This window comes from Astyanax mexicanus, chromosome 16, assembly GCF_023375975.1.
Source record: "Astyanax mexicanus isolate ESR-SI-001 chromosome 16, AstMex3_surface, whole genome shotgun sequence".
Taxonomy (NCBI): Eukaryota; Metazoa; Chordata; class Actinopteri; order Characiformes; family Acestrorhamphidae; genus Astyanax; species Astyanax mexicanus.
Window position 1 is genome coordinate 14432534 of NC_064423.1, and position 27620 is coordinate 14460153.

The 27620-nt window shown below is 38.0% G+C and overlaps 1 protein-coding gene across 1 annotated transcript in view; it reads left to right on the top strand.

Annotated features, from left to right (window-relative positions):
• The window catches only part of ncanb (neurocan b), a 260750-nt gene extending 233723 nt beyond the window's left edge, over window positions 1–27027 (top strand). The window contains exons 12-15 of the mRNA XM_022669610.2: window positions 744–826; window positions 3220–3364; window positions 21268–21450; window positions 22997–27027. Of these exons, the coding sequence (XP_022525331.2) occupies window positions 744–826; window positions 3220–3364; window positions 21268–21450; window positions 22997–23115 (530 nt within the window). The 3' untranslated portion in view covers window positions 23116–27027. The remainder of the gene's footprint in view (window positions 1–743; window positions 827–3219; window positions 3365–21267; window positions 21451–22996) is intronic.
• The last annotated feature ends 593 nt before the right edge of the window (window positions 27028–27620 follow it).

Sequence of the window (27620 nt, forward strand, 5' to 3'; positions counted from 1 at the left end):
CAGTAAGGGTAACCTGTACTGTTACAGAAATAATGGTGCTCATCACAATGTTATTAAAACATTTCTCGTACATTTTTTGCTAGATTAATATTTCATTATGGAAACATGAAAAGAGCATCCCGTTGCAGCAACATCACCAAAATGTTTAAAAATGTTAAATAAAAATGAATTTAAGAACATCCAGAATTCTAAGAATGTTAATTGTAAGATTCAGACTATTAGCTGAGTTCTGATGCTACGCGGTTGCTGACTTGTAAATAATTGGTTGCTAAGGTATTGTATAAGAAATTGTATAGGTGTTGGTTACTAAGATGTTGAAAGATGGTTGCTATGGAAAAGGGTGAGTTTTTACGATGTTGTATCACCAAGTGTTTACTAAATTATTCTAGGTAGTGGTGCTAAGTGGTTGCAAACGTGGTTTCTATGGCATAACTGTTGGTTGTTAATGTGGTGCTAAATGGTTCCTAAGGTGGTTCCTATGGTATAATTTTTGGTTGTTAAGGCGGTGCTACGTGCGTGGTTGCTAACATTAAATTCCCACCAATATATGTTTACGATATAAACTATATTTTCCCAGTTATATCACATGACTCTAAATTGTTACCTAGTAAAAGCTTAGCACTGAGAGGTGTCTGAATGGTGTTTTTGTTATTAGCACTGCAGAAACTGGAACTTTGTGCACAAAATTAAGAAAAAGAAAGAAAAATCGTATTTTTAATTTTTCGCTTCTCTTTCATTAACAGGCATGAGCCACGAGAACACTTGGATTGGTCTGAACGACAGGACAGTAGAAGAGGATTTCCAGTGGACTGATAGCATGGATCTGGTGAGGCTGCACACTCTGCATGCACCAGTGGTGCACTACACATTACATGCACTAGATCAGTGAGTCCTAGTCCATCTTTCTTTCTCCCAGTTCACCTGAACCGGGTATTGAGCTCATGATTGCTTGGTTCAGGCAGAGTCCTTGCGGGCACCTCGCCAGCTGCCTTGGCAGAGCTCATGAGCTGCTATTTTCTGTTATGCAAAACCAGGTAGAGCTTGAATTGGATGAGACATGCATTCAGTAAAAATCACCAGCTACCTTGTTTATAAAGGCATGTCTATGAAAAAAAATTCTTATCATATTTCTACTCTAACATGAGTACAGATATTGATGTTGCTGTATTTGCAACTGTCCTGTCTGTTTCTGTAGTAAAAACAGTTTTTAAAGATTCAAAAATTACTCATCAAAGGACGATTATGACAAGATTATTCCAACTCTCTTTGCACGAATCAAATTGAGGCACCTATTTTCTTCTGCACATCAGCCACGAGTAACTGCTCACGCTGCTTATGCAGAAACTGAAAAAGAAAAAGAAATTAGTTTTACAGCTCAATAAATATCATTTAACCATCTCTAATCAACAAACACACACCAGAAAAGACAACTACCTATTTCTAGAACAGTGTAACATTCTGGAAATGCTGATCTTTCTCTTACTGAAAATAATAATAACCTGTTTCAGATTAAATCCACTATATTTTAAACATTACGTTATGTATAGACCACAATCTAAAGTCATATTAAATAATAAAATCAAAGTGTTATCAAATAAAATCACTAATGTCTTGAAAAAGCTTTCCATAGTATTAATCATGTTTAATTTCAAATTATATTACTATGTAGGAATTAGGAGTAATTGAATGGCAATATTAGAAAAAAAATTTGACTTCTTTAAAATAAGAAATCAAATTATCATTAAATCAAAACACTTAAGTCTCGAAGAACACTTGTAATAGTATTAATTATTTATGTTTCAAGTAATAATACTGTAAGAATTTGAATTAATGGGATGACAAATGTAGGAAAATTCCAAATGTGGTTGTATTTAGACCTATATAGAGTGTGAAGTCCTATTAAACATAAAAAATCAAATGTTTATCATATCATACACCACTAAGTTTATAATAATAATATCTCATTTTAATGTATTTATTGTATATGTTTCTAGTTATATTACTGCAGCATTTTGAAGTAAATCGGTTTTGCATGAACCAGATTTTGGAGTCCTATGAAACTAGCAAATCAAACTGTTATCAAATGACACTAATACATTCTTAAAGAAGCCTTTCCATATTATTAATGACGTAAGTATCAAGTGATTTCACTGCAGCATTTTGGAGTAATGGGAGGTCAAACTTAGGAAAAATGCCAATTCGGTTTTGGATAAACCAGATTTTAGAGCCCTATAAATCCAGCAAATCAAACTGTTATCAAATGACACCATTGCATTATTAAAGACGCCTTTCTATACAATTAATCACATAAGTATCATATGATTTTACTGCAACATTTTGGAGTAATTGGAGGTCAAACTTAGGAAAAAAATGCCCAATCGGTTTTGCATAAACAAGATTTTAGAGTCCTATAAAACCAGCAAATTAGATTGTAATCAAATCACACTAATAAAATCTTGAAAAAGCGTTTTCATACTATTGGTGACGTAATTATTAAGTTTAGGAGTAATGGGAGGTCAAATTTAGGAAAAATGCCCAATTTTGTCCCTTTGAGCAGATTCAGGGTCAGAATATCTCCAAAACATCAGATACTAGCTCTTGTGGGGTACAGTGGTCACTACATACCTACCAAAAGTGATCCAATTAAGGGTCACTGCTGAACTAGAAAAAGAAACATGCATGCCCAGGGCTCAGTAACACTGGTAAACACTGGGTTATTAAACAGTTATTAAACAGTCAAGTCTTTTCATGTAGGAGATAAGTAAAAAAAAAAAAAGTAAAAAGTGAGACAGTGAGTGAGCTACGAAGCTGCGGCATCGTGTTTTAAAAAGAAAGAGCGGTGGTGCAAGAGAGTCGCCCCTGGCACAAGACATCACAGCTTCCATATTTGACCAAAAACTGCTTAGAACGAGCCTTTTCTGTCTGTCCTTGTACTTTAATTGCTTCTTAAGTAGCTGAACAAAAGATCACAGGGCCCAAAGATACGCGGAGCTTATTCTCTCCCAGATTACACCGCAGAAAAAAAAAAGTTTTTGTCTCTGTCTTTTTTTCCTCTCTTTCCCCACTTTCCCAAGTGTTTCTGAAACATGGGTTCTAAAAGCCATTCCGTGTATCTAGAAATGAGTTTGTAATGCATTGGATGTGTGGCGTGATATGTTAAATGACCAGTAAAGCCGTGGGATTGGGTTGCAGTCTGAAATATCCCTCTGCCTCCTGCAGCAATATGAGAACTGGAGGGAGAACCAGCCGGATAATTTCTTCGCGGGCGGAGAGGACTGTGTGGTGATGATCGCCCATGAGAATGGCAAATGGAACGACGTGCCCTGCAACTACAACCTGCCCTACATCTGCAAGAAAGGCACAGGTGCGTGCGAGCGAGGCTATATGTGAGTGAGAGGAAGAGTGGAAGGAAAGAGGCCAGAGGAGCTTTAGCACCACATGCTGTGTACTGGTATCATTTCACACACTTCGGTATTTCTTCATGATTTTGCATCATTCTGTCATTTCTCTGCATAATTTCTGCATGAATGAATAATTAAGGTGAAAACAAGTAGGCGTCACCATGGCGTCCTCTCCAGGCACCTGTGAGTTACTGCATACGGCCCTCAACCGTGTGATCTTTTATGCCAGGTTCACACTACACGAGTCGCAGACGCCCGGCAAATATTCATTAACATGTTTAATATCTGACTCAGTCGGCGACTAGGAGTCAGGAGCAGCGAATGACAAAATACAGCCAATGAAATCACAGAAAGAAAGAACCACGGGTCCAAAACTCACCAGAGTTGTTTATAGAGAGTCTGACCGAGGACCCTACCATTTCACATGTTATATCAGTAAATGACTCTATTCAATTCAATTCAATTTTATAACATTTTATTTATATAGCGCTTTTTACAACAAAAGTTGTCACAAAGCAGTTTTACAGAATACAAACAGGTCCACGCCTCTTATCAGCAGCACTGTAGAAATGCCAATTATTGTGGTGACACAGTGGCAAGGAAAAGAGGGAGTCCGTAAGTGAGTCCTCTATGAATGGGGTGAATGAAGCTAGAAGCTGAAAACTTTAAATAAAAAATAATTATGAACTACTAGTTCTGAATATTTCTTTAATTTTAGAAAGTACAATAATGTATTTTACTAAAAATAAAAAAATAAGAAAGCGTGTCTGTATATTTCAGTTTATCTAAAGAAAACAGGTTTACACTGTAAAGCACTAGCATTACTGCTACTGTGAGCTGATTGGTTGACAAGTTGATCTTGATACAGGTAAAAGATGTTTAAAAGGTGTTTAACTGGAGTTTAAAATGATAAAAAAAAATATGTCTTCGGTACAAAAAAATTGACATAGTTCAACAAATCCATAAAAAACCCAACCAAACCAGTCCTACCGGTCTACATAGCAGCGTAATTAGCTTTTTTTTAGACATTTTATAGATAAGTTTCACAGAAATCAGTAACAAGGAAAAAAAATCAACATAAGATATAACAGTCCCACCATATAACAAGTGTATCTATTTATCGTGTAGTTATACAGCAACAATTCATGTAATAACAGTGTAACTACTGGTGAAATATGTATTGTTACAGAGGTATTATAGTTGTAGATACATGTATATAATGGTCAGTTAGACAAAGCAGAATATTGTAAATTATGAATAAAGATTTTTAGCATTCAAAAACAATCACAGCCTCTAATTGGTCACACACACTAATTGGTTTATTGCACGATACTCCCAAAACACATCCATGATTAATTAAGAGAATTAGTCCATGTCTTTTGTGCATTCCGAGCAGTTCAAGGTGTACTTTTCCCATTGTTACTATAGCAAAGACTCACAGACATGCTCTAAATCAGGCTACACAGTGTGTGGTTGACTGCTTGTCCCAAGATTGCAAAAACTAGAATAGGACCCAGGAACTCAATACACTGTAAACCCATACATTGTTTGAACTCAAATGATTTCTAAACATTACTCAACTTTTTTGCTTACTCAACTATTTTAGTTACTTGAACATTTGTGGGCACATATATATTCAAACTGAGATCTTTGCGTTGAACCAACTTATAATAACTGAGTTTAGTCTGTTGTAATTGGCAGCTTCTTTACTATTGGCTTCTATCACAATCTATTTGCATACTGGGTGTATCCAACAGTTTCTGACACTCACCATCAGTGTGTAGTGATTCCCCCTGGGCTCCCTTAGAAATAAATCAAGCGCCCCTTTAGTTGTAATAACTTGATGTTTTAATTTATGCTAACTCCCCATTACTTAACTTTTTTAAGGCAACTGGTTTCCTCAAATGTTTTAAGTAAATTTAACTCAAAATTTGAGCAAACCAACTGCTTTAAAAAAGTTAAGTAAACTCAACTTATCCGGTCTTACAATATAACAAAAATAAAAAAAAGTTAAATCAACTTCCCCTTTAGTTGAAATAATGTGAAATTCTAAGTGATGCTAACTTAAGTTTTCATTCCCCATTACATCACATTTTTTAGTGCAATCGCTTTCTTCATTTTTTTTTAAGTAAATTCAACTTATGCAGGCTTACAGTGTATAAACTCTATCAAAAGTTTGAGCATTAAACATTAAATGCTTAAAACTGACACGTTTCAGCGTTGGCCTTTATCACAGCACTTCTGAACGTTCACAGAGATTGCATCACACTTGCATGAGTGGTGTTATAACTTATATCACTGTCATCTGCATATATTAGCCTGTCTATCTGCTGCCTCCTCTTATCTCCGCTGATTAAGCCTATATCCTATTTCATCATATCATATCTTCAATATTACTTTACCATCAATCACTCTCTCCCTCCCTCACCCCCCTCACTGACCTCACTGTTCCTCCTCTCATGCCTCTTCAGATAAAAGTCAGTCTGGGCAGGATCGAGGATCTGATTGGAGGATTGTCAGTGTCTTGGCTGTTAAAAAGCCGCTACAACATGAAGTAGCTTCAGGTCCTGCTTAAATACTCGCCAGCACCTGGCTACGACATGGCCTGTCCGGTTCACTCCTCAGAGGGCTTGTTATACTCATTTTTGTCTGGCAATTTGCATATGTATCAGACAGAATCAGCGAAGCAGCCGGGTTCGACTGCTCTGGTTGTACCCTGAGGGGCTTCTCAGCTTTAAAGACTGAAATCATTTCTGAGTTCAGGGAACTTCTTCCTGTGTTCTCTGGAGAGCTGCTGACCCTACAGTTCCCTTCTAACCAAACGTGTTGCCACCACTTACGTAATGATGTTCAAGAATCATTTCTGTCCTTTTGTTAAAATTGCAAAAATTATTCATCCATTTCTTCCATCCGTCTAGTGCACTTTTCATATTCATTTAAGCATATTCCATTAGAAGTAATGTAGAATACAACATGCCAGATACATAGAATGTTGTAAAGTTGTAGAGGTTCCTAATGCTGTCTTATGTGAATATCCATGCAGATTTTTTAGTAAGGGTGGAGTGTTGATAGCTTGCATAAATAGTACCACCACTTTTTTATTCAGTGATTTATTTCCTTTTATTCCTACATTTTAACTTAACCCTTGTGCGGTGTTCATATTTTTGTTACTCGTTTACTTTGTTATTTGTATTTAATTCAGCAAGCAATTTTACATTAAAATGCTTTACACATGCTTGCTTCAACTAAATTGCAAGCAATATAAACAGCTTACATGGTTCATATTTCCCCTTTACCTTTCTTATGTTACATTTCTTTCAAAAAGTGCTACTCTTTTTTTATTAGTTTTTTAATAAAATGTAAAAGAAAATGAATTAAACTCAAGATATGAGTAGAAAATTTGTTTAGTTTCAAATTTACAAATGAAGTAATGTTTATTAGCCCTTGGCCAAACATACTGTATGTAATATAAATGTGTGTATGGGGGGTGTACAGTGTGTGTTTATCGTGTGTGTTTTGATATATGTTTTTCACAAAAAATGAGCCAAAGCCAATGAGTTTGAGTTAGAAAAAATATTTTTTTTAGTATCATTTGATGAAAAATGAAAACGAACACCACACAAGGGTTAATACTGAAATAAATCCAGACTATAAATAAACACATAAGGAATCATGTAGTAAAACTTAAAAGTGTTAAACAAGCCAAAATACTCTGTGAAGCATCGAGGTGACTCTTATCTGGGGTTCTGTTAACTTGCGATCCTATGCAAAAGATGTAACTCTTGGTCTTTCTTTCATGGAGCAATCCTGATTAGAGCCAGTTCCATCCTAATATTTTTTATGGTCTTTAAATTTAATATGGTCTGCACCTTATGGTCTTATTTCAAAGTTCTTGAAATGTTATGGATTGACTGACCTTCATTTCTTATAGTAACTTTTCTTTACCTAGTTGAGTTCCAGTGTTTTCAGTAGAAGATAAGGCTGGCAATAGGGCTACCCATAGCATAGCATCTGTGTCTTCAATGCACAAGCTCCTGAGATGTCAGAATAACACTTAAAGGTAAGCTCACTGGTTGCGGGACCTTATTAACATAACAATGGGCTGTCAAAATGCATATAATGAAGAACAAAGGAGATCTGACTTGGTGAGAAATTGCATTCACACCACGACACCATGAGTCCTTCTGGACATGCTGGTCTTGTCTTGTTGGTTTTTTTTTATTCCCCGGTTTCTTTGATGGTCTGATTTGGTTCTCTGATTGATTTGATTGGTTCTCTTCTGCCTTGTATTTGGACTTGCTTTAACAATTTACATCCACGAGTGTCTAGTCCATCTTTCCAACATTATTTATCATTATTTTGGTTATTAAACTCATTTCCAATAGAGGAACACTCCTTTCCAGTCTTCCGTCTGCTCTCCCCGTCATTGCATACTGCAATTTGAATCACGGTGGCCTTTAGCTTGCTGCGCAGACACTGCTAATTCCTGCTAGATAAGGACTTATCAGTGGACTTCTTGTCAGAGGTTGGTGGTCCAATCACAGGTCGGGTAGAACATTTGTTTCGCGGATTGATTTTTGCTCTGCAATCAGAGTGCAGGAGGATGAATCACCAAATCACCTCCATGATTAGCAAGTCCCAGCATGCAACGGTGTAGGTCATCAGCAGTCTCGACGTCTCGGCAGAAAGCTTCAAAGCCTAAGCTGATTGGAGAGAGGAGAGAAAATGTACTGCATTTGTGACTTAATAATAGGGGCAACCTTTGGCCCAATCCTGTTTGTCTTTTGTACCCCAACCCCTTGGGTCCGCGTGAAATCCTCCCTCTAAGAATTGGCAAAACTTTTCAAGAATCTGACACAGACATATATAGCAGTGAAGTGCTAAAGTTTTGCTAACGTTGCTAATTAACTAGTGAACTTTAGGGCTCTATCCTATTTCTTTAGAAAGAGGGCAGGTGGTGCAGCAATTCATTATTATTGTCCACTCCTTAATTTCTCTGTGATGGAGAGCAGTTCCACCTTAAATGCTGCAGCCTCTGCCATCTTTCGCACCATTTAAGGTGGAACTGGAAAGTTAGGCAGCCATCTTTCTACTAAGACCAACTATTAGCAATTGTTTTAACTTGGTATGAAGAAATTGGACAAAAAACAATAAAACTATACATTAAACTGTGATAATATAGTTTATTTGTGATTTGTAACAAGAAAAATACTCAAATTTGTGGGTTTTTCTGGTTGTTAGAGCTGCCATCTTGTCAAATAATCTTGTAACCCTCTGTTTGGAGTGTGCCTCTAAAAAATCTCTGTTTGAAGGGTCATGTAGTCCTAATTCTTTTCCCTAACTGTCCAACATAATAAGAATCGGGACACAGAAACTCTATGGCTTGGGCATGTGTGAAAATGTGTGCAAGGGAATGGAAGGAACATGGGATAAAATAATGAACAATAAATGGACAAAAGTCAGTATGACTGCAGATTGGAATTTAGGGACCTGTCCAGAATAAGAACATGCAGTTGGGTTTGATGTTGACAGTGGGAAATTGGAATTTGGTAGGGGTGAAAATTAATGGAAGTAAATCGAAGTAATGAGGGATGAAAAGAAAATGACAAATGAGTGCAGGTCAAAATGACAATAAATTTGTTCTTGAAGGCTTGTTCTAAGATAATATATCAGAAGTAATACCAATGAGGAGAGTGCCCCAATATTCCATACATGGGACTCTGTTAAATATCATCTTTCCAAAGCTATGGTTATGTTATAAATCCATTCCAAAATCCACATAACCTGTACTTGTAAATCTCACAGCAGTCTAGCCCCAAAAAGAGTAGTTTTGAAAGGGTTTTTAAAGCTGTACTGTCCTCAGTTCTGACCTCCTAGAAAAACTACTTGTGCTGATAAAAAAGTGATGTTAAAGTGAAAAATATGCGTTTAGTTTAAAAGTACTGAAATTGCCACAGTCTCCAGAGCAGCACTTTTCCACGAAACTCTTTCTCAAAAGGCCAGACAAGAAACGTTCTCCAAGGTCTGCCTTTATAGCAGTTAATAGTGGTTAAACTCTGTAGAAGCAGTGATTTTAGTCAGCATTGAAAAGCTTTCCATTTTAACACTGCGAGACCTTGTGCCGGTTTTATATAAATGATTGCAAAAAAAAAAACATTTGTCATAGAGAGGTTTGGTAAAGTGTTTAACACTAAATGGGTTCTCTGGAACTTAAGTCTATTCTTCTGTAGCCCACATATCACCAGGTCTCACATGGATTTCTCACATTTCCACTCTTTTTATGGGGCTTATTGGTGTATAAATATTTGTGTTATAAATCTTATAAATCTTATAAATCTTTAGGCTAGAGTCCAAGTCAATTTACACGTCTAAAGGCTAGAGCCTAAATTAGTTCATGAGCCTTTAGACTAGGGTCCAAGTCCAGTCATAAGTTCTAAGGAAAGATTCCAAGTCTTTAGGCAAGAGTACAAATCTATTTATGGGTATTTAGGCTACAGTGTTAAATATGTGTGACTAGAGTATAAGAGTATGAGTATTAGAATGTCATGTGTGACTTGGCTTGCCTTAGACTTTTGCCAAAAAAGTGAGCCAAGTCACATATGTTTGGGCAAGTTTCTAATTCTAGTCAAGTCTCAAGTCTTTACGCAAGAGTCCACGCTGAGCCAAGTTACAAGTTTTTAGGCAGCTGTCCAAGTCAAGGGTCATGAGGCCAAGTAACACGTCTTTAAGCTAGAGTCTAAGTCAAGTCACAACTATTTACACTAGAGTCAATTCATAAGTCTTTAGTCTAGAGTCCAACTCAACTCACAAGTCTTTAGACTAGAGTCAAAATCAACTCAAGAGTCTTTAGGCTAGAGTCCAAGTAAAGCCTAGTTACAAGTTTTTAGGCAGCAGTCCAAGTCAAGTCACAAGTCTTTAAGGTAGAGTCTTAGTCAACTCACGGCTATTTACAATAGAGTCCAAGTCTAAGTCAAGCTAAGTTACATGTTTTTAGGCAGCAGTTTAATTCAAGTCACAAGTCTTTAGGCCAGAGTTCAAGTCAAATCACTAGTCTTTAGGCCAGGGTCCAAGTCAGATGATAAACCTTTAAGCTAGAGTCTAAGTCAAGTCACAACTATTTACACTAGAGTCAAAGTCAATTCACAAGTCCAAATCAACTCACGAGTCTTTAGGCTGGAATCCAAGTGGAGCCAAGTTACAAGTTTTTAGGCAGCAGTCCAAGTTAAGTCACGAGTCCAAGTCAAATTACTAGTCTTTAGGCCAGAGTTCAAGTCAAATTACTAGTCTTTAGGTCAGAGTTCAAGTCAAATTACTAGTCTTTAGGTTAGAGTACAAGTCAAATTACTAGTCTTTAGGCCAGAGTACAAAACAAATTACTAGTCTTTAGGCCAGAGTACAAGTCAAATTACTAGTCTTTAGGTCAGAGTTCAAGTCAAATTACTAGTCTTTAGGTTAGAGTACAAGTCAAATTACTAGTCTTTAGGTCAGAGTACAAGTCAGGTAATAAGTCTTTAAGCTAGAGTCTAAGTCAAGTCACACCTATTTACACTAGAGTCCAAGTTAATTCACGAGTCCAAATCAACTCACAAGTTTTTAGGCTCGAGTTCAAGTCGTGCCAAGTTAAAAGTTTTTAGGCAGCAGTCCAAGTCAGATCACTAGTCTTTAGGTCAGAGGTCAAGTCAGGTAATAAGTCTTTAAGCTAGAGTCTAAGACAAGTCATGAGACTTTAGGCCAGAGTCCAAGTCAAATCACTAATCTTTAGGCCAGAGTCCAAGACAAATCCCTAGCCTTTGAGCCAGAGTTCAAGTCAGGTAATAAGTCTTTAAGCTAGAGTCTAAGTCAAGTCACAACTATTTACACTAGAGTCCAAGTCAATTCACAAGTCCAAATCAACTCACGAGTCTTTAGGCTGGAGTCCAAGATGCGCCAAGTTGCAAGTTTTTAGACAGCAGTCCAAGTCAAGTCACGAGCCATTAGGCCAGAGTTCAAGTCAAATTACTAGTCTTTAGGCCAGAGTCCAAGTCAGGTAGCAAGTCTTTAAGCTAGAGTCTAATGACTAAGTAACGACTATTTACACTAGAGTCCAAGTCGAGCCAAATCATTTCATGAGTCTGTAGTCCAAATAAGGTCACAAGTCTTTAATAAGGGAGGAGTCCACAAATATTTGGACATACTGTGTAGATAAAGGAAGGGTGGGCGTAGAGTAAGGAAATGGGACATAACATGGAACAAACATAGTTTTTGTAACAACCACTAAGCAGCAAGCATACAATAAATTAACCAGATGTTTTATGAATTGTAATGTGGTTGGTCCAGGGTCTTTAATTTAGTTTCTCAAATTCTTTGCACGTTGCCTTTCTTCTGTTATATCTGTTATAACCTGTAGCATATGATGTTCCTGATGAACATTTAGGCATTAGGCTGATGCTTTATTTAGGCTTGGAAGATGCTTACTGATATCACACCAGATGTTGTAATGTGGCTGTGTCCCAAAACAATGAAAGGGTTCCTTCTTTTTACTAGACTTTTGGACACTTAAACATCTTGTGTTTCAAAAGATTTTGTTTTTGAACAGTTCATGTTTGAAGAAATGTAAATGTAAAATGTAAAATATATATATATTTCTTTTTTTATCGAGGAGATATATCTGCAAATATATCCACAATCTAGTTCAGTTTCTGCAGATTCCAGACGTGCAACATCAACAGGAGCGAAAATGTTCTCACTTTGAGTCTAAATATTGAGCAAAAATACACCCAGGAACAAGTTTGGGGCTTCATGGGTTAAATCTGGAGGAGTGTAGTTTTAAATGTTCAGACTCGCATGACGCAACATGGGAACATCTCTGGAAACTCTTTGCATTTCCTGAGTTTTATATACTCAAGTAAAAAATGTAGATTTCTATTTCTGGGAGCATTTTAAAATGAAAATATACGGACATGCCAAACATCATAAGACAGGAACTAGTACTGATCCCATGACTTGCGTGACCTGTGAAAGCTAAATTACTGAACTGTAATCCAGGATATGGTTTAGGGTCTCCTGCATTGACTATGGATGTTTGTTCGCATGGACAGACAATTCTAGACAGAAGTTGCCAGTCACAATCAATTCCATCCACTGCACTGTCCACTGTTGGTGATAATGCCTTCTATGACATATTCCTGATACATATGTATAACACTCTGTATGGAGGAATTTTAAATGCTCACACAGCTTCAGAAATTAAACGTCCCTTCAATCTGGACAAATTTAGAAGAAAAAGGTATTGACTGCTGCAGACTGGAACTGGACCTTCTTTATGTGACAAATCCAGATTCTTTTTGGGATCATCCTTACATTCATACACAGTTTCACCTCCTGGTGAGAGATCATTGCCTTAGAGTCTTAATTTAGGAAGTATACCTCCTGGTGAGAGATCATTGCCTTAGAGTCTTAATTTAGGAAGTACACCTCCTGGTGAGAGATCATTACTTTAGAGTCTTAATTTAGGAAATACACCTCCTGGTGAGAGATCGTTGCCTTAGAGTGTTAATTTAGGAAGTACACCTCCTGGTGAGAGATCATTGCCTTAGAGTCTACTTTTGGGTAGTGTACATCCTGGTGAGAGATCATTGCTTAGAGTCTACATTTGGGTAGTGTTCCTCCTGGCGACAGTTCATTGCCTTAGAGTCTACTTTTGGATAGTGTTCCTCTTGGTGAGAGATCATTGCCTTAGAGTCTACTTTTGGGTAGTGTTCCTCTTGGTGAGAGATCATTGCCTTAGAGTCTACTTTCGGGTAGTGTTCCTCTTGGTGAGAGATCATTGCCTTGAAGTCTTCTTTTGGGTATTCTACCACCTGATGAGAGAGCATTGCCTTGGAATCTACATTTGGGTAGTGTTCCTCCTAGGGAGAGATCATTGCCTTAGAGTCTACTTTTGGGTAGTGTTCCTCCTGGTGGGTGCATCCTTGGACCGAGAGAAGATGAATGGTAATTTTATGGAATTGGCCACCATCTTGGCTGTATGTCAGACAGCTACCATCACCTTCATTTACAGTTGTGTTATAAACGAGAAACCTGGCCGGCTGTTGATTGGAACTGAATCTTCTTTAGGTTCTGCACCAGACTGCAGTAGATGAGTGTTCAATCTCTTGCATGTTCGCATGGACAGTTCTTGCCAGAAATTGCCGGTCATGATCATTTCCATCCCCTGTACTATCCACTGATATTTGTTAGTGGTTCTTTGACACAATCCTGTGATACATATACCATTGTGGACGGAGGAATGTTAAATGCTCATACACATCTTCAGGAACTAAATGTCCCTTCCATCTGGTATCCTCTATCTGGCCTTGCTCAAACTCACAAGAACAAGGCATTCGCAAACTGTTCCCTAAGGAAGCACATACATATCAATTTACATACTGCTGCTCCATGGCTTTTGGCATGTCAGTGTAATGTACAATATTTATTTAAGACACATATTGATGCATACTGTATTTCTGTCAAGTCAATTCCACCTGTGCTGCTGTGTGCAGCTGGTGTTCAGTATAAAGATCTATGAGATCTAGTCAAACCAAAGCCCACGGGCAGCAAAAAACGCTGAGTCAGTAAAAGACTGACCTACCTGTGAGTGTGAAGCAGTATTAAATCTCTTGCATGACTTCATCAGTGACATGCAAGCATGAAAGTGCTTCCCCTTCTTACCTATAAAAAGGCTCTCAGTGGTTAATTTTAGGTAGTATACCTCTTGGTGAGAAATTGTTGACTTGTAGACATGCCTCTACGACATACGTAATGACATTTTGCCTAAATGTCAGACTTTAAGAGGGGCCATGAGAGATCATTGGACTAAGAGAAGTTGGACGGTCATTTCAAGGAATTGCCTACCATCTAGGATGTAAATCAACCAGTTACCCTCACTATTGCTTGCAGTGTTGCCATTAACCAAACAACTGGACTGCTGCAGTCTGGAACTGGATCTTCTTTTTGAGATTATTGTTAAATTCATAGATTCATCTCCTTTCATACCTTTGGGTAGTGTACCTCCTGATGAGAGAATTTTGCCTTAGAGTCTACTTTTGGGTAGTGTACCTCCTGGTGAGAGATCAATGCCTTAGAGTCGACTTTTGGGTACTGTACCTCCCAGTGAGATCGTTGCCTTAAGCCATATCCAATTTGTTTCACGTGAGTTTCGTCACCTTGTGTTTACAAAAATATTTCTCCACTGCCACGCACCGTAATTACACTTTGGGCGCGTCATTTTACAGAAGTCCATGTAAACACAACATGCTAGTGGAAATGGGGGGCTACTAACATTATTTCACATGACCAAGAAAGCCAAAAAGCTCCTGTTTTATCAATTGCAGTCCAGATTCAATAGTTTTATCACTGAGTAGAAGTGTGAAATATTTTTCACAGACGTCCCCCTGAGAAACTAATCCCGTCTGGATAGGGCTTAAGAGTCTACCTTTGGGTAGTGTACCTCCTGGTGAAAGATCATTACCTTAGAGTATACTTTTGGGTATTCTACCACCTGATTAAAGAGCATTGCCTTAGAATCTACGTATGGGTGGTGTACATCCTTTTGAGAGATCATTGCCTTAGAGTCTACTCTTGGGTAGTGTACCTCCTGGTGAGAGATCATTGCCTACTAGACATGCCTCTATGACAGTGGCGGATGCTGGTCTTTCAAGGAGGGGAAGCTCAATTTCGGCCTACATCTTAACATATGTAGTTTTATTTATACGTAAATTCTACTCTCCCTGAGATTTTTTTTTTTGTAAAAAAAGGCATTATTTTCAAATTTTCACTACACAACAAAAAGGTACCCATTCTTTACATTGAACAATTACATAAAAAAAGATGCTATGACATGAATAAACATAAAATGATCAGTAAAAAAAACATTACGCAAAATCTTTAAAGTTGGTAAAGGAAAAAATGCACGTAAATTTATTTCACACAGTTTTAATTTCCTTAAATAATCCCTTTATTAATTTAAATTATTTAAATTATTTTTAATGATAACACATTACTTACTACTGGCCCCTGTTCATTTATGTCCTGAGATGGTTTCATCAAGAGGCATGGACAACAGTACAGAAGTCAGTCTCCAAACACAAGCAGCTACAGAAAAGCACCAGAAATAGAAGCTGGATTTGTCGCTAGTCGTTTTTAATAAAGAAAATGCCTCTATAAGGATTAGGAAAGTCTCCGGTTCAACTCAGAACACAAAGAAAATGCTCCCAGCGCGGAGTTTTACACTAAAAGGTCGCTGATTCGCTCATTTCGCTGTCAATAAAAAATGGACTCCACCTCAGACAGATCATCCAATTATCACGCAGAAGCTGAGCGTCCGGGCCGGCCGAGGCCAGCCCACTGCCCCATAGACCCCCAGAGACACTGAGCGTCCTATGGGCGGGACAAAGCCCAGCATTTATCCAATGACTCGTCTCGTTTCGCCGCGCGCTTTGCTCCGCTATTGAAGTCTGTGGACGCTCAGCGTCCGCACTGTTTAAAGCAGCGCTGTGAAGCTGCGGGAATGAGTGAGAGGAAAGCCGCGGCGTTACCAGAGATAAGAAGCTGATTCTGAACTAAGTTCAGCGCGGTGTAGGGCAAATTTAATCAGTGACATGTACACACAACAGTATATATTTAATCACTTATTTTTTTTACATTTTAGGGGAAGCTGAGCTTCCCTTGCAGTCTTAGAGCAATCTGCACTGCTCTATGATACACATATTGCTCAGCTGACAGACTTTGAGAGGGGGCACATCCTTGGACTAAGCGAAGCTGAATGGTCGTTTTAAGAAATTGCCTACCATCTAAGCTGTACATCCCACAGCTACCATCACCTTTATTTGCTTTGGTGTCAAAAACAAGAAACCTGGCCTGATGCAGATTGGAACAGGATCTTCTTTAGGTTTATGAGATGGGGCGCCACCATCGAGGATGTACATTAGTCATCTACCATTACCTTTACATTCATACATACTGCATAAAGTTTCATTAAATTCAAACATCTCCTACTAGGTGCAATTTTGTAAAAAACATCAATGGGATCTAATGACAACAAAGCCCCCAGCAGCTGTAAATGCTGAGTCGTAAAAGACTGACCCACCTGTGAGTGTGAAACAGTATTAAATCTCTCGCATGGCTTTGTCAGTGATATGAAGGCGGCGTGAGACATCCGGCGTGAAGCGAGTGTTCTGCGGGTATCGACCGAGTGATAAAGCTACGCAGCGTATTCTGCAACACTTCTGTCACCGCTGCCATTAATGTTCTGACTTTCAGCTGTGAAATTGCTTCGCAAGCCACAGTCGGAGCAAGGCTGAAATCACAGCGGCACACCAGCTAAATAAAGCCCCTCAGTGTGTTGATTTATACAGTATGAAGCGAGCGGACGGGCGGAGGCAGGAAATGAGGAAGCTGTCCGCTGTCTTTGGCCTCTGTGATATTGATCCGCTCTTTTGTGTAGCGTGCAGCGGTAGGGTCTTTTCAGGATGACATTTGGCTGCATGGCTTCCTACGGCGGAGCGCAGTCTCAGGGCAGCTGCACAAAAAAAATGAGGGAGGCCTGGAGGAGCTGCAAGACGACACATGTCACACGGCTACTAGCTGAGTGAAATATTACACTGTATATTACGGCACAAACGCTGCAATAACTTCAGAATTGTCTCATAAATCTTGGCGTATTATCTGCTTTTGCGTGTTCATTCTGTAAACTGGTTTATACAGCTTTAAACATGGCTATTTAAGCCCTGCCTTCCTACCACTACATCTTTTTTTTATTAATTTAGTCGGTTTACTACATAATTTAAACCACATTTCTTGACATTTTTTTTTTCCGAATTACCACACATGCCATGGAACAGGAACTAGTATGGAATTAGGAACTTGTGTCCCATGAGTTTTGACATGTGCAATAGAAGCAAACAAAAAAAAAAACACTGGATTCCCATTTGGAGGATATGATTTTTGGACAGTTTGGTCTTTTATACCAGTTTGGGTTTGTTGGACCAGATTCTAGACAAGATAACTCTGCAGTACTTCAGACATCCTGCAAACTTTACATTAAATTTGCTATCAATTCTGTTTACCGTATTTTTGGCACTATAAAGCGCACTAGATTATAAAACTCACTATTAATAAACATCTATTTTCTGGTCTATTTTCATACATTAGCCAGACTGGATTATAAGGCACGTTTTATGCGACACTAGTAAGGAACAGGAATGTCGCCCATGTTTCCCTTCTAATTCTTAAAAAAAAAAAAAAACATTTTCTTTTAAAGTCAAACGAGTGCTGGATATTAATCTAAACAGATTTCACTCCCAAAAACTGTTTATTTGCATAGACTTCCAGATTTCCACTATGGCTGGGTGCAGCAATATTATCCTTAGCAGCTAACTGCTAGCGCTAGTCACAGCACTACACTGAGGAACATTGGGAGCATCGATGAGCCAGGGTGATATTAGCTAGCGGTTCATCCCATGTAGCTTGTTTTAACACTGTAAACATTCAGGCTAAAGTCTGATATACTCACCTCTGAACGGTGAAAGAGCTAGCGCTTAGTGTGGTTAGCGGCTAATGCTAATACTGCTCCAGCAGTGCTACCCAGGGGTTAGCAGCAGGCTATGTGTGAGAGCAGATGAATGCATTCATTAGAAGGGGTGTTCTCTGTCAATCAGCAGCTTTTCTGACCAGTCTGAACAACTTCTGACAATCCTGGCCATTTTTTTTTTGCAATTTGTTTTAACTTTTAATGTGGTGCAAAGTCACTTTCTGGAATTCATATATACACAGGCAGAGCTGGGTAGATAAAAGCTAATCACTATGTAAATAGTGGAAATTTGGAAGGTTTAAGGTTCTCTTAAAGCAGTCCTTCATCTCAAGCAGGTTTTTAATGTCCTACTAAAAGTGATCAGAGTGATCGATGGTTAGAGAACAACTACTTTGATATGTTTTAAAAAGTCAGAAATGAACCAGAGCCTGTTAGCATTAATGCTTTACCACAAATTATCTTCTTCTACTGGATCTTCATATAGTATCTGACCACCACAGCAATGGAGCAGACTCCATTCAGACTGTATTCAGACTACACTCAGCTTTCAGACAAACTCTGAGTGAAGCAGAATCCAGAGTCTAAGCTCCAAGACTGCCATCTATGGAAAGAAAAAGGAAATACAACAAGAACTCAGTTCAGGCCTCCTGAGAGACGTACATCTCTGCAGGTAATAGTAGTGAGCATTCTGACAGATTAAAGGCGTATCAGAAGGACAGGAAGTGTGTCAAACTGTGCACTTTTTGACAGTATAAAGTATAAGAAAGTATAAGAAAGAAGTAGGTCTCATATGCATATATTCCACAGGTAATTATAGCATTCTTTAGCTTCCATGGGACATGGCAGATATCATGGGACATAATACTATATTATAATAATCCTATGACTCCTATAATCCTATAATAATCCTATAATATAAAAAGAATTGTAAGATTTGTTTTGTGCTTTTGGGAGTTGGAGCTGGAATGCAATGCAACACCAGCAATACTATTAACTTTTTGGCATAACCATGCTAATATATATATTACATTTTGACATGTTCTGCATTTGTCATGCTTACACTGCAAAAAAATACATTTTAGCAAGTGAAACTCTTTCATTTCAAAGTATTAAATCTTATTAAAGAATAATAATTTTCTGATACGAAATGTTGTCTTACTAGGCATTACAATTGTGAGAATATTTAGCTTTTTGCTTATTTTAGGAATAATTACTTAAACATTTCACCTTATTTTAAGTAATTTATACTCAAAACAAGCACACAAAGTCAACAGTCAAGTTATTCTGATACTTTTGTCCCAATTTAAGCCAAAGAAAATCAGTGATTTTAGCTTGATTTCACTCATTTTAAAATTTTGCGATTGTTTTTTTTTGTGTGTGTGTGTTTTTTTTTTAAATAAAAAATAGCGTACCCCATTGGCAGATTTCTTTGCATAATTTAAGCATATTTGTCTAAAAAAACAACGATTTTCGCTCTGCAGAGACCTGCATCTTCAGACAATACATCCAGTGAAATCTTTAAATGCTAACATGGATAACTAGATCACTTCAATTCACTGTTAGCATCATTAGCTTTTTAACCAACCTTTTCTTCTCTCATTTCTCCTTCTCCAGAGTTTGCTCTTGTTTAGTGCTGAATTCTTTACACTTTCTTAGTTGAGATGGGTTTATAGAATATCTACTAGTAGCATTTCCATTGGTAAAGGTCTACTTACTAAAACAGCTTCTACAGGTGCTTCTCAAAAAATTAGAATATCATTGAAAAGTTACTTTATTTCAGTAATTCAGTTCAAAATGTGAAACTCATATATTATATAGATGTATTACACATCGCTTAAAATAGTGATCTATTTAAAGCGTTTATTTCTTTTATTGTTGATGATTATGGTTTACAGCCAATGAAAACCCAAAAATCTGTCTCAGAAATTAGAATATTATATAAGACCAATTGGTAGTTTTGGCAGTGTGGGCAGTGTGCCAAGTCCTGCTGGAAAATTAAATCTGCATCTTCATGTCAGCAAAGGGAAGCATGAAGATTTTGTGGGAAAACTCTGCACTGACTTTGGACTTGATAAAACACAGTGGATCAACACCAGCAGATGACATGTCTCTCCAAACCATCACTGATTGTGGAAACTTCACACTAAACCTCACGCAGTTTGGACTGTGTGTCTCTCCACTCTTCCTCCAGACTCTGCTCCCTTAATTTACAAATAAAATGTAAAATTTACTGATGATCAGTGATGGTTTAGAGAAACATGTTATCTGCTGGTGTTGATCCACTGTGTTTTATCATGTCCAAATCCAGAAAATCTAACAGCGCTTCATTCTTCCATCTGCTGACAACTTTTATGAAGATGTGGATTTATTTTCCAGCAGGACTTGGCACACTGCCCACACTGCCAAAAGTACCAATTGTTCTTATAAAATATTCTGATTTTCAGAGACACTGATTTTTTGGGTTTCTATTCGCTATAAGCCATAATCATCAACAATAAAAGAAAAAAACACTTAATAAAATAGATCACTCTGTATGTAATACATCTATATATTATGTAAGTTTCACATTTGGAACTGAATTACAAAAATAAAGGAAGATGCACCTATATCAATGACTGGTGATCACATTATTTCACAAATATTTGTTATGAACATTTTTTTAAAGATGATAATTAGTATGGGTATGTACACTGTAAAACTAAAGATATATATTTATCTTACATGTTTCCTTGCTGATTCAACCTAAAATTTATTGTTGAATTTTGCAGTCAGTAAAACAGTGTAGCACTTCATATTGTAACAATTTCCCAATATTGTTATAACACAATATTAGATTTCTAAACATTAGGAATTATTAACATGAACATGTAAGAAACTCCCAATAGCGTAATAGGTTATGTTCTATTTATTTATTAGGTATTATAATCTTTATTGAACAAGTTCAGTATGGTCTCATTTTATGACATCAAAGTGACAAAAAAGCCCTGATAAAATACATTGTTTTAATGCAATAAGATGTATTTAACAGTCCTGTAAAATATTACTGCATATATAACAGCTATATGAAAGCTGCCAGAACCAAAAGCCATTATGTTTTAAGTATATTATCATTAATATGTGTTTCTTTAGTGTGTTCTTTAGGTGAACTTTGCTCTTTTGGGCATTTCTTCATCATTTTTTTACATTCTACTGAAATACTGGCCCAGTTAGATGAACTTCACACATCCCACACACTTTCAGTTTCCATTATTCATGCCTGTTTACATTCTGCCAGAACTGACATTGTTAATATTAAGCATTCTCTGTGTGTGTCTGCAGTGCTGTGTGGAAATCCTCCTCTTGTGGACAACGCGTTCCTGATTGGCCGCAAGCGTTTGCGCTATGACATCCACTCGGTGGTGCGCTATCAGTGTGCAGATGGATTCCTCCAGCGCCACATCCCCACCGCCAAGTGCCGCGCCAACGGCAAATGGGACCGTCCTAAGATCATCTGCACAAAGTGTGAGTAACTGCAACCAATCACATATCGGCTTTAACTTTCATCCAGAACTGTAGAGAAAAGCTTAAAAATTAAGCCAAAAATGAGTTTGAACAAAAAATAAATAAGTTTTAACAGCAACAAAAGCTTTAGAATCATAGATATATTTGTTTTTTTATAGTTTTCATGCTCCACTCTAAAACAGTGCCACACTGCAGCTTCCAAACTGTTCTCTTACCTTCTGAGAACTCTCCTCACTTCTGTGGGCTAGAAATAATATTGTTTAATAGTGTTTAGATAGTAGTAAAGCTACAGTATACTTAAAAGTGTTATAATTCTGATCATTTTATAATTTTTATGAGACCTCACCTTTACTGTTTTAAATATTGGTCCCAAACACTATCCAAGTTACTTTAAGAACTCTCCATGAATGTGATTGGTCCCTATCACTGCATTATTTGTTTATACACCTCCTGCCTGACTGCCTGAATTGGTCATATTCACTTTGTTTGCATTCTGAGCCTGTGATTGGTCAGAATTATTGTGCAATTTTTTTCTAAGACCTCTCCTTGACTGCAATCTGTCCCAATTATTGCATTATTTATTATAAGTCCTTGAAGATTTCTTTGTTTGCATATTCCAAATTGTATATTGTATATTTTAAACAATTAAAACGTTTTAAAATAAAAACATTTTTACACTAATAACAGTCTTTACAATGTCATATGTTATGTACAACATGTGTAATGCAGATCAGCCACTGATCTAGTTTTAGAGTAAAATCCACCGGAGATCCTATGTAAACATATAGTTACACACAGAGGTGGGTAGTCTTGGTCCAGAAAGTAAAAAAATCCACACACATTGCTTTTCCTGATCGACTCGTTTTTCTGAATATTTTCTTTTAATTTCTACTGCAGACAATGGAGGTTGAGGAAAAGTTTTATGGCCAGCATGCAAATACAACTCAGAGAGACTTATTGTATTTTTTCATCAATAAAAAAGGTTAATTTTAACGGAAGGACATTTAATAGTGCCTAGAGAACTTTAGAGGGCGCTCTGCTGGAACACAGCGATAAAAACAAAGGATCTGAACTTATTTAATTTTTTCTTGGTCTGCTTTAGAGAGTCTTATTATTCTAGTAGCAATACTTTATTACAGTGATTATATAGTATTGTTGTGGATGGGTTATTAGATGGAGTATTGGATGGAGCACTGGATGGAGCACAATTGCTCAAAAAAACACAGATCTACTGCTCCACAGCTCAGTGCTTGGGCATTTTATACCCCTTTAGACCTGGCATAAGACATTGTGGTTCCAATTGGTTCCAAGTTTTTGAACATGTAATGTAGCTAGTATCTGATCTATTGCTAAATAAACTTGCTTAGTTTGATACATTAGGTTAAATAGACTTGATAATATGGTTTTAAAATAGCAAAACCTAGCAAGAACAAGAAAGAAGAAAAAAGAAAGTAGCAGCCATGTCGGTACCTGATTACACTATTGGTTTCTTGTTGTTTGTAGCTTGTTTTAATCTTTTTTTTTCCCTCTCCATCTCTTTCTACAGCTCGAAGATCCCACCGCCATCGGCGCCACCATCACAAGTCTCATCACGAGCGCAGAAAGCACAAGAAGCACGGCTCAGGGGGTCACCGGGGTGGACAGGAGGGTCATGACCAATTCTAACCAAAAACAAACCCCCTTTGCCTCTGTCTCCCACCGAAGTTCTCCTTCACTCCTTCTTCATTTGAAGAAGGAGCTTCTTCATCCCCTCCCCTCCTCCTCCCTGAGATCAGAAGGGCACTGCTAGAACCCCCCCCAACCCCCCACCCCACGGACTATAACGACTTTCCTTCTTTCGTCAAAGTTCGCTCTGTTTATCTTTCCATTTCTTGGCCTGCTCCCTTTTTCATTTTAGTCTATCTACCATGAGCCTAGTCGAGGGAGCTCGCTCTTGCCCTCAGTGTTTGAGAACTCTCTCTGCTCATGTACAGTACTTTTGCATAAACGGATACGGAGGTGGCGGTTTGGTACTAAAGTGTAAATACAGCACTGAATTTCATTTGAACGGTCAAGAAATAACTCTCACGTTTTGCTATCATGTTCTTTCAGATTCTGAGGCTATTTCTTGACCCTCGTTCTGTTTGGTTAGCTGTTTGTAAATGGTCATTCTGATTAGGTCGAATTGTGTTTCCTTGGAGAAGGGTAGTGGTTCTTCTGATTTTGGGAAGATTGCTTAGCATTATGGTTTGTTTTTTTTTGTTTGTTTGTTCGTCTTGGTGTTGAAAATAATTTCTAACACAGCTGACTTGAGGGATCTGGTTGCAGCTGTTCATCTCTTCATCTCTCTTCTTCAGAGATCAACCTACTAATTATCTATAGAAAGGAATAGTTTGGTCAAAGTTTGGTTCTAAATATTCTGCCTGGTCAAAAAAAAAGGTGACACACCTTTAATATTTGGTTGGAGCGCCTTTAGCTTTGATTGAGGCACTAATTCACTGTGGCATTATTTTAATAAGCTTCTGCAATGTCACTAAAAAGTATTTGAATCCAGTATTGCTGGATTAATTTTTCACCAAGATCTTGCAGCAGCATTGATGATGGTAGAGTCTGACCACTGCACAAAGCTCTTCTCCATCCAGCACATCCCAAAGATTCTCAATTAGGTTAAGGTCTGGACTCTATGGTGAACAATCCATGTGTGAAAATGATGATCTCATCATTTTGAAGCATGAATCCTGGCATTGTCATCTTGAAATATGTCGTGCCATAAGGGAAGATCAATTCCATTGATGGAATAACCTGGTCTATATTCAGTATATTCAGGTAGTCAGCTGACCTCATTCTTTCAGCACATACTGTTACTGAACCTAAACCTGACCAACTGCAGCATCAACCCCACATCATTAACTTAGTTAAATCCAGGTGGAGACTTTTTTTTTTTTTGGGTCAGGCAGTGTATTTCCTTTACTACATACAACTGTAGTTTACCGAAATTTGCCATAGATTGCTAATAAGTTATTATTACGACGCCCAAAGTGTTATTGTTAAATAAAGCTATTAACTCAGCTACTTCATCCTTTTTCTAAGACGTCACTTTTACTGTGATTGGTCCCAATTATTGCATAATCTGTGCTGATATCTCCTACCACTTGACTATGATTGGCCCAAAATTCTGTTCTAAGATCTCCCCATGAATGTGATTGGTCCTTGTCACTGCATTATTTGTTTAGAAACCTCCTGTCTGACTGCCATTGGTCTTAATAGTTGCATTGTTTGTTTTATGAGACATCGATTTGACTGCAATTGATCAGACTCAGTTGGTCAAGATCACTGCGTGTTTTTTTTTTGTCTGTTTGTTTGTTTTTTGAAGCCTACGATTGGTCAGATTAATTGTGCAATTAATTCTGAGACCTCCCTTTTACTGCAGTTTGTCCCAATTATTGCATTATTTGCTATACAAGTCCTCATAATTTAGCGATGATTGGTCCTAATTATTAACTTTTAGTCTTTATCACTGGTCCTTTTGTACATTCGTATTTTGTTTTTATATGCTTTTATTATTTAAACCACCTGTAATATTGAATTAACACCTATATATCATATATATAACACATATATCAGTCCAGTTTGGCACAAATGAGCACTGGATTGGAGAATTTTGCCACTTACACTTTTTTTTTTTGCCTTTGTTGTCATGACTACATGGCATTAAATGAGGCAGCTGGGCTGCAGTATTTGCTTATTTTATTTAGGCCTAATGCAAATTCATAGACAGTTTGAAGGCAGCTTGGAATGTGGTTTATTGAACAAATTTACTTTAATTAGATAAACTATAAATTGCATTTTTCTTGCTAATCTGAAAGAGACATTGCTTTTAATCATGGCGGTGAGCATTGGGAGCACAATGTACTTTCTCTAAGCCTGGTTATCTTTCATTTTTAGGCTTTTCTAATCATTGTTTATGATTTAATGGATTATAAATACTTTTTTTTTTACCTACTAACGGTTCTGGTGAGACCCCTCCAACCCTGCTGAGATGATGTGTGAGGATTCGTCTCTTGCTCGTGCATGGAGAAACAGTGTTGCCGAGATTTGAAATCAATTGAAAGAGACAACTGAAAGAGAAAAGAGAGAGAGAGAAAGAGAGAAAGATGGTGTGCTGTCCATTCTTAATTGCTCTCGACCCAATGTAGACCACATCAAATAGCCCCACAGACACGCCGCCTGCCTCAGCCTGTGGGCAACAGCCCGTGTCCACATTTAGCTCCTCAAAGCGCTGCAGATAGTTCAGTAGGGAATAAAGGAGATGGAGCTCCACTGCACTGTTGGAGAGTTAGAGAGCGAGGAGCTCATCCAGCTGGTGTTATGCCATTTACAAGGCAGATGCCAAGAGGGCTCCTGGGTAAACGGCTCAGTGGCATAGGTTCCTCTGATCCACCGCGAGCTGCGCTTAAGGTCGAAAAGGGTAAAATGTTCAGAGGAGCTTGTCTGAAAACAGTCACCAGAGACTCAACATTTGCTGTTTGCTTTTTAACGGAAACTGTGAGCTCTCAGTGGTTTGGAGAAGGTTTTCTTTTTTTTTTTTTTTTTTTAAACCAGGTGCGTGCCCTGCTTTCCAAAGAAGGCTGCGACAGCTGACTGGAGCAAGCACTGCACCACCTCTCCCAAATGAGAGAAACGAAAGAAAAGGGCCAAGTGTTCACGTCTTTCACTGAGGCCAACACTTCTTGCGCATATCTATCTTTTTTTCCCTCTTTTTCATTCTCATTCTCTGTCTTTTTGGTTGCTCTCTCAATTCCCCTGGAGATTACAACCCCACCCCCACCCCCTACCGCTTTCGGTCCCTTCAGCTCTTTCTATCCAAGTCTTTTGACTTCTTTCTCCGCTCCCTCTATACCCGCTCATCAATGACAAGGACGTGTACAAGGTGACGGGGAAAACCTCCAACAGTCTCCAATAGTATCAGTCACGATTTATCTCCTCTTTTTCTGAGCGTGCTTAATTAACGTCTGGGTCCTCTCCTCATAACGAGCCATCTCTTGACACTTTACTCATTAAATTGAGTAAATTCATTGTTACAGGCAAAAGGACCAAGTGTAGCTGTCTATCGCCCTGGATTTTACTGTAGGTGTCCGTCCACCACTTGCTTTGAACCTTTCATATGAATTTAGGGGGGAAAAAATAAGGGCATGTTCAAGCATGGCTTCAGTCAGAATTTGGGAATCTAAGGCACTTCCATGCATTAAGGACTGGATTACACCATTAAAACCATGCCAAACAGTTTGACACGTTAGGTCATGGACTTCACAAGGCCTCTGAAAGGTGGTATCTATGGTATCTGACCATAAAAACTAAAGGCATTTCCAGTTAAAACAGACTCCAAAACAACCGAATCAAGACCCACAACAGTAGGTGGTCTTGGTCTGAATCCAAACGACCACCGAGAGCGACCATGGTTTGTGGTGAGAGCTTGATCCGTTCTCAATCTGATCCACCTATTAAATATACTCCTTTTATTTGAGCTGTTCAGGTGCAGTTTAACCTGATACATTAGCCAAATAACTACTACTACTACTATGAACAAATGCTGATGTCTTTGCTCTATGCTTGTTTTTACACTGAATGTAGAATGTGTAGCACTCACTACTCTCAGCCACGTAACTCTGTTTAACCCATGGACATCTGCTACACATATACTATTGAAACCATTGTGTTTAAAAGCACGACAGAATTTTTTTAGCGTTCTGTGTTAAAGCAGCTTTGCACTGCATAGACATACGTGCTGGATTGGAACTCAGAACCTTCTTGCTATATTTACTTTATTTACAGTTCTGACCAATCAAAAGAGACCGTGTGCATCACGTGGTTTGTTTTAGTGCGCATTTTGGTGTATTTAGGTTTGCACCTGCACAAAAACAATCCAAAAGTAAACAAATGTATCACCAGAGAAACGAACTACAGGTGTAAAAACGCCCTTACACTGTCTTTAGGTCCTTTTAGTCCTGTAAGTTGAGAGGTAGAACGTCCATTTTCATTAATAGACCTTTCAGTTGTTGTAAGTCCTTGCTAATTTGTACTTTTGGTAGGCACTGCTGGCAACTGCCTACCAGGAACATCCCACAATTATGTTTTGGAGACCCAGACATTTCACAATCTCCTGTAATTTGGTTTCTGTCGAAGTGTCTCAC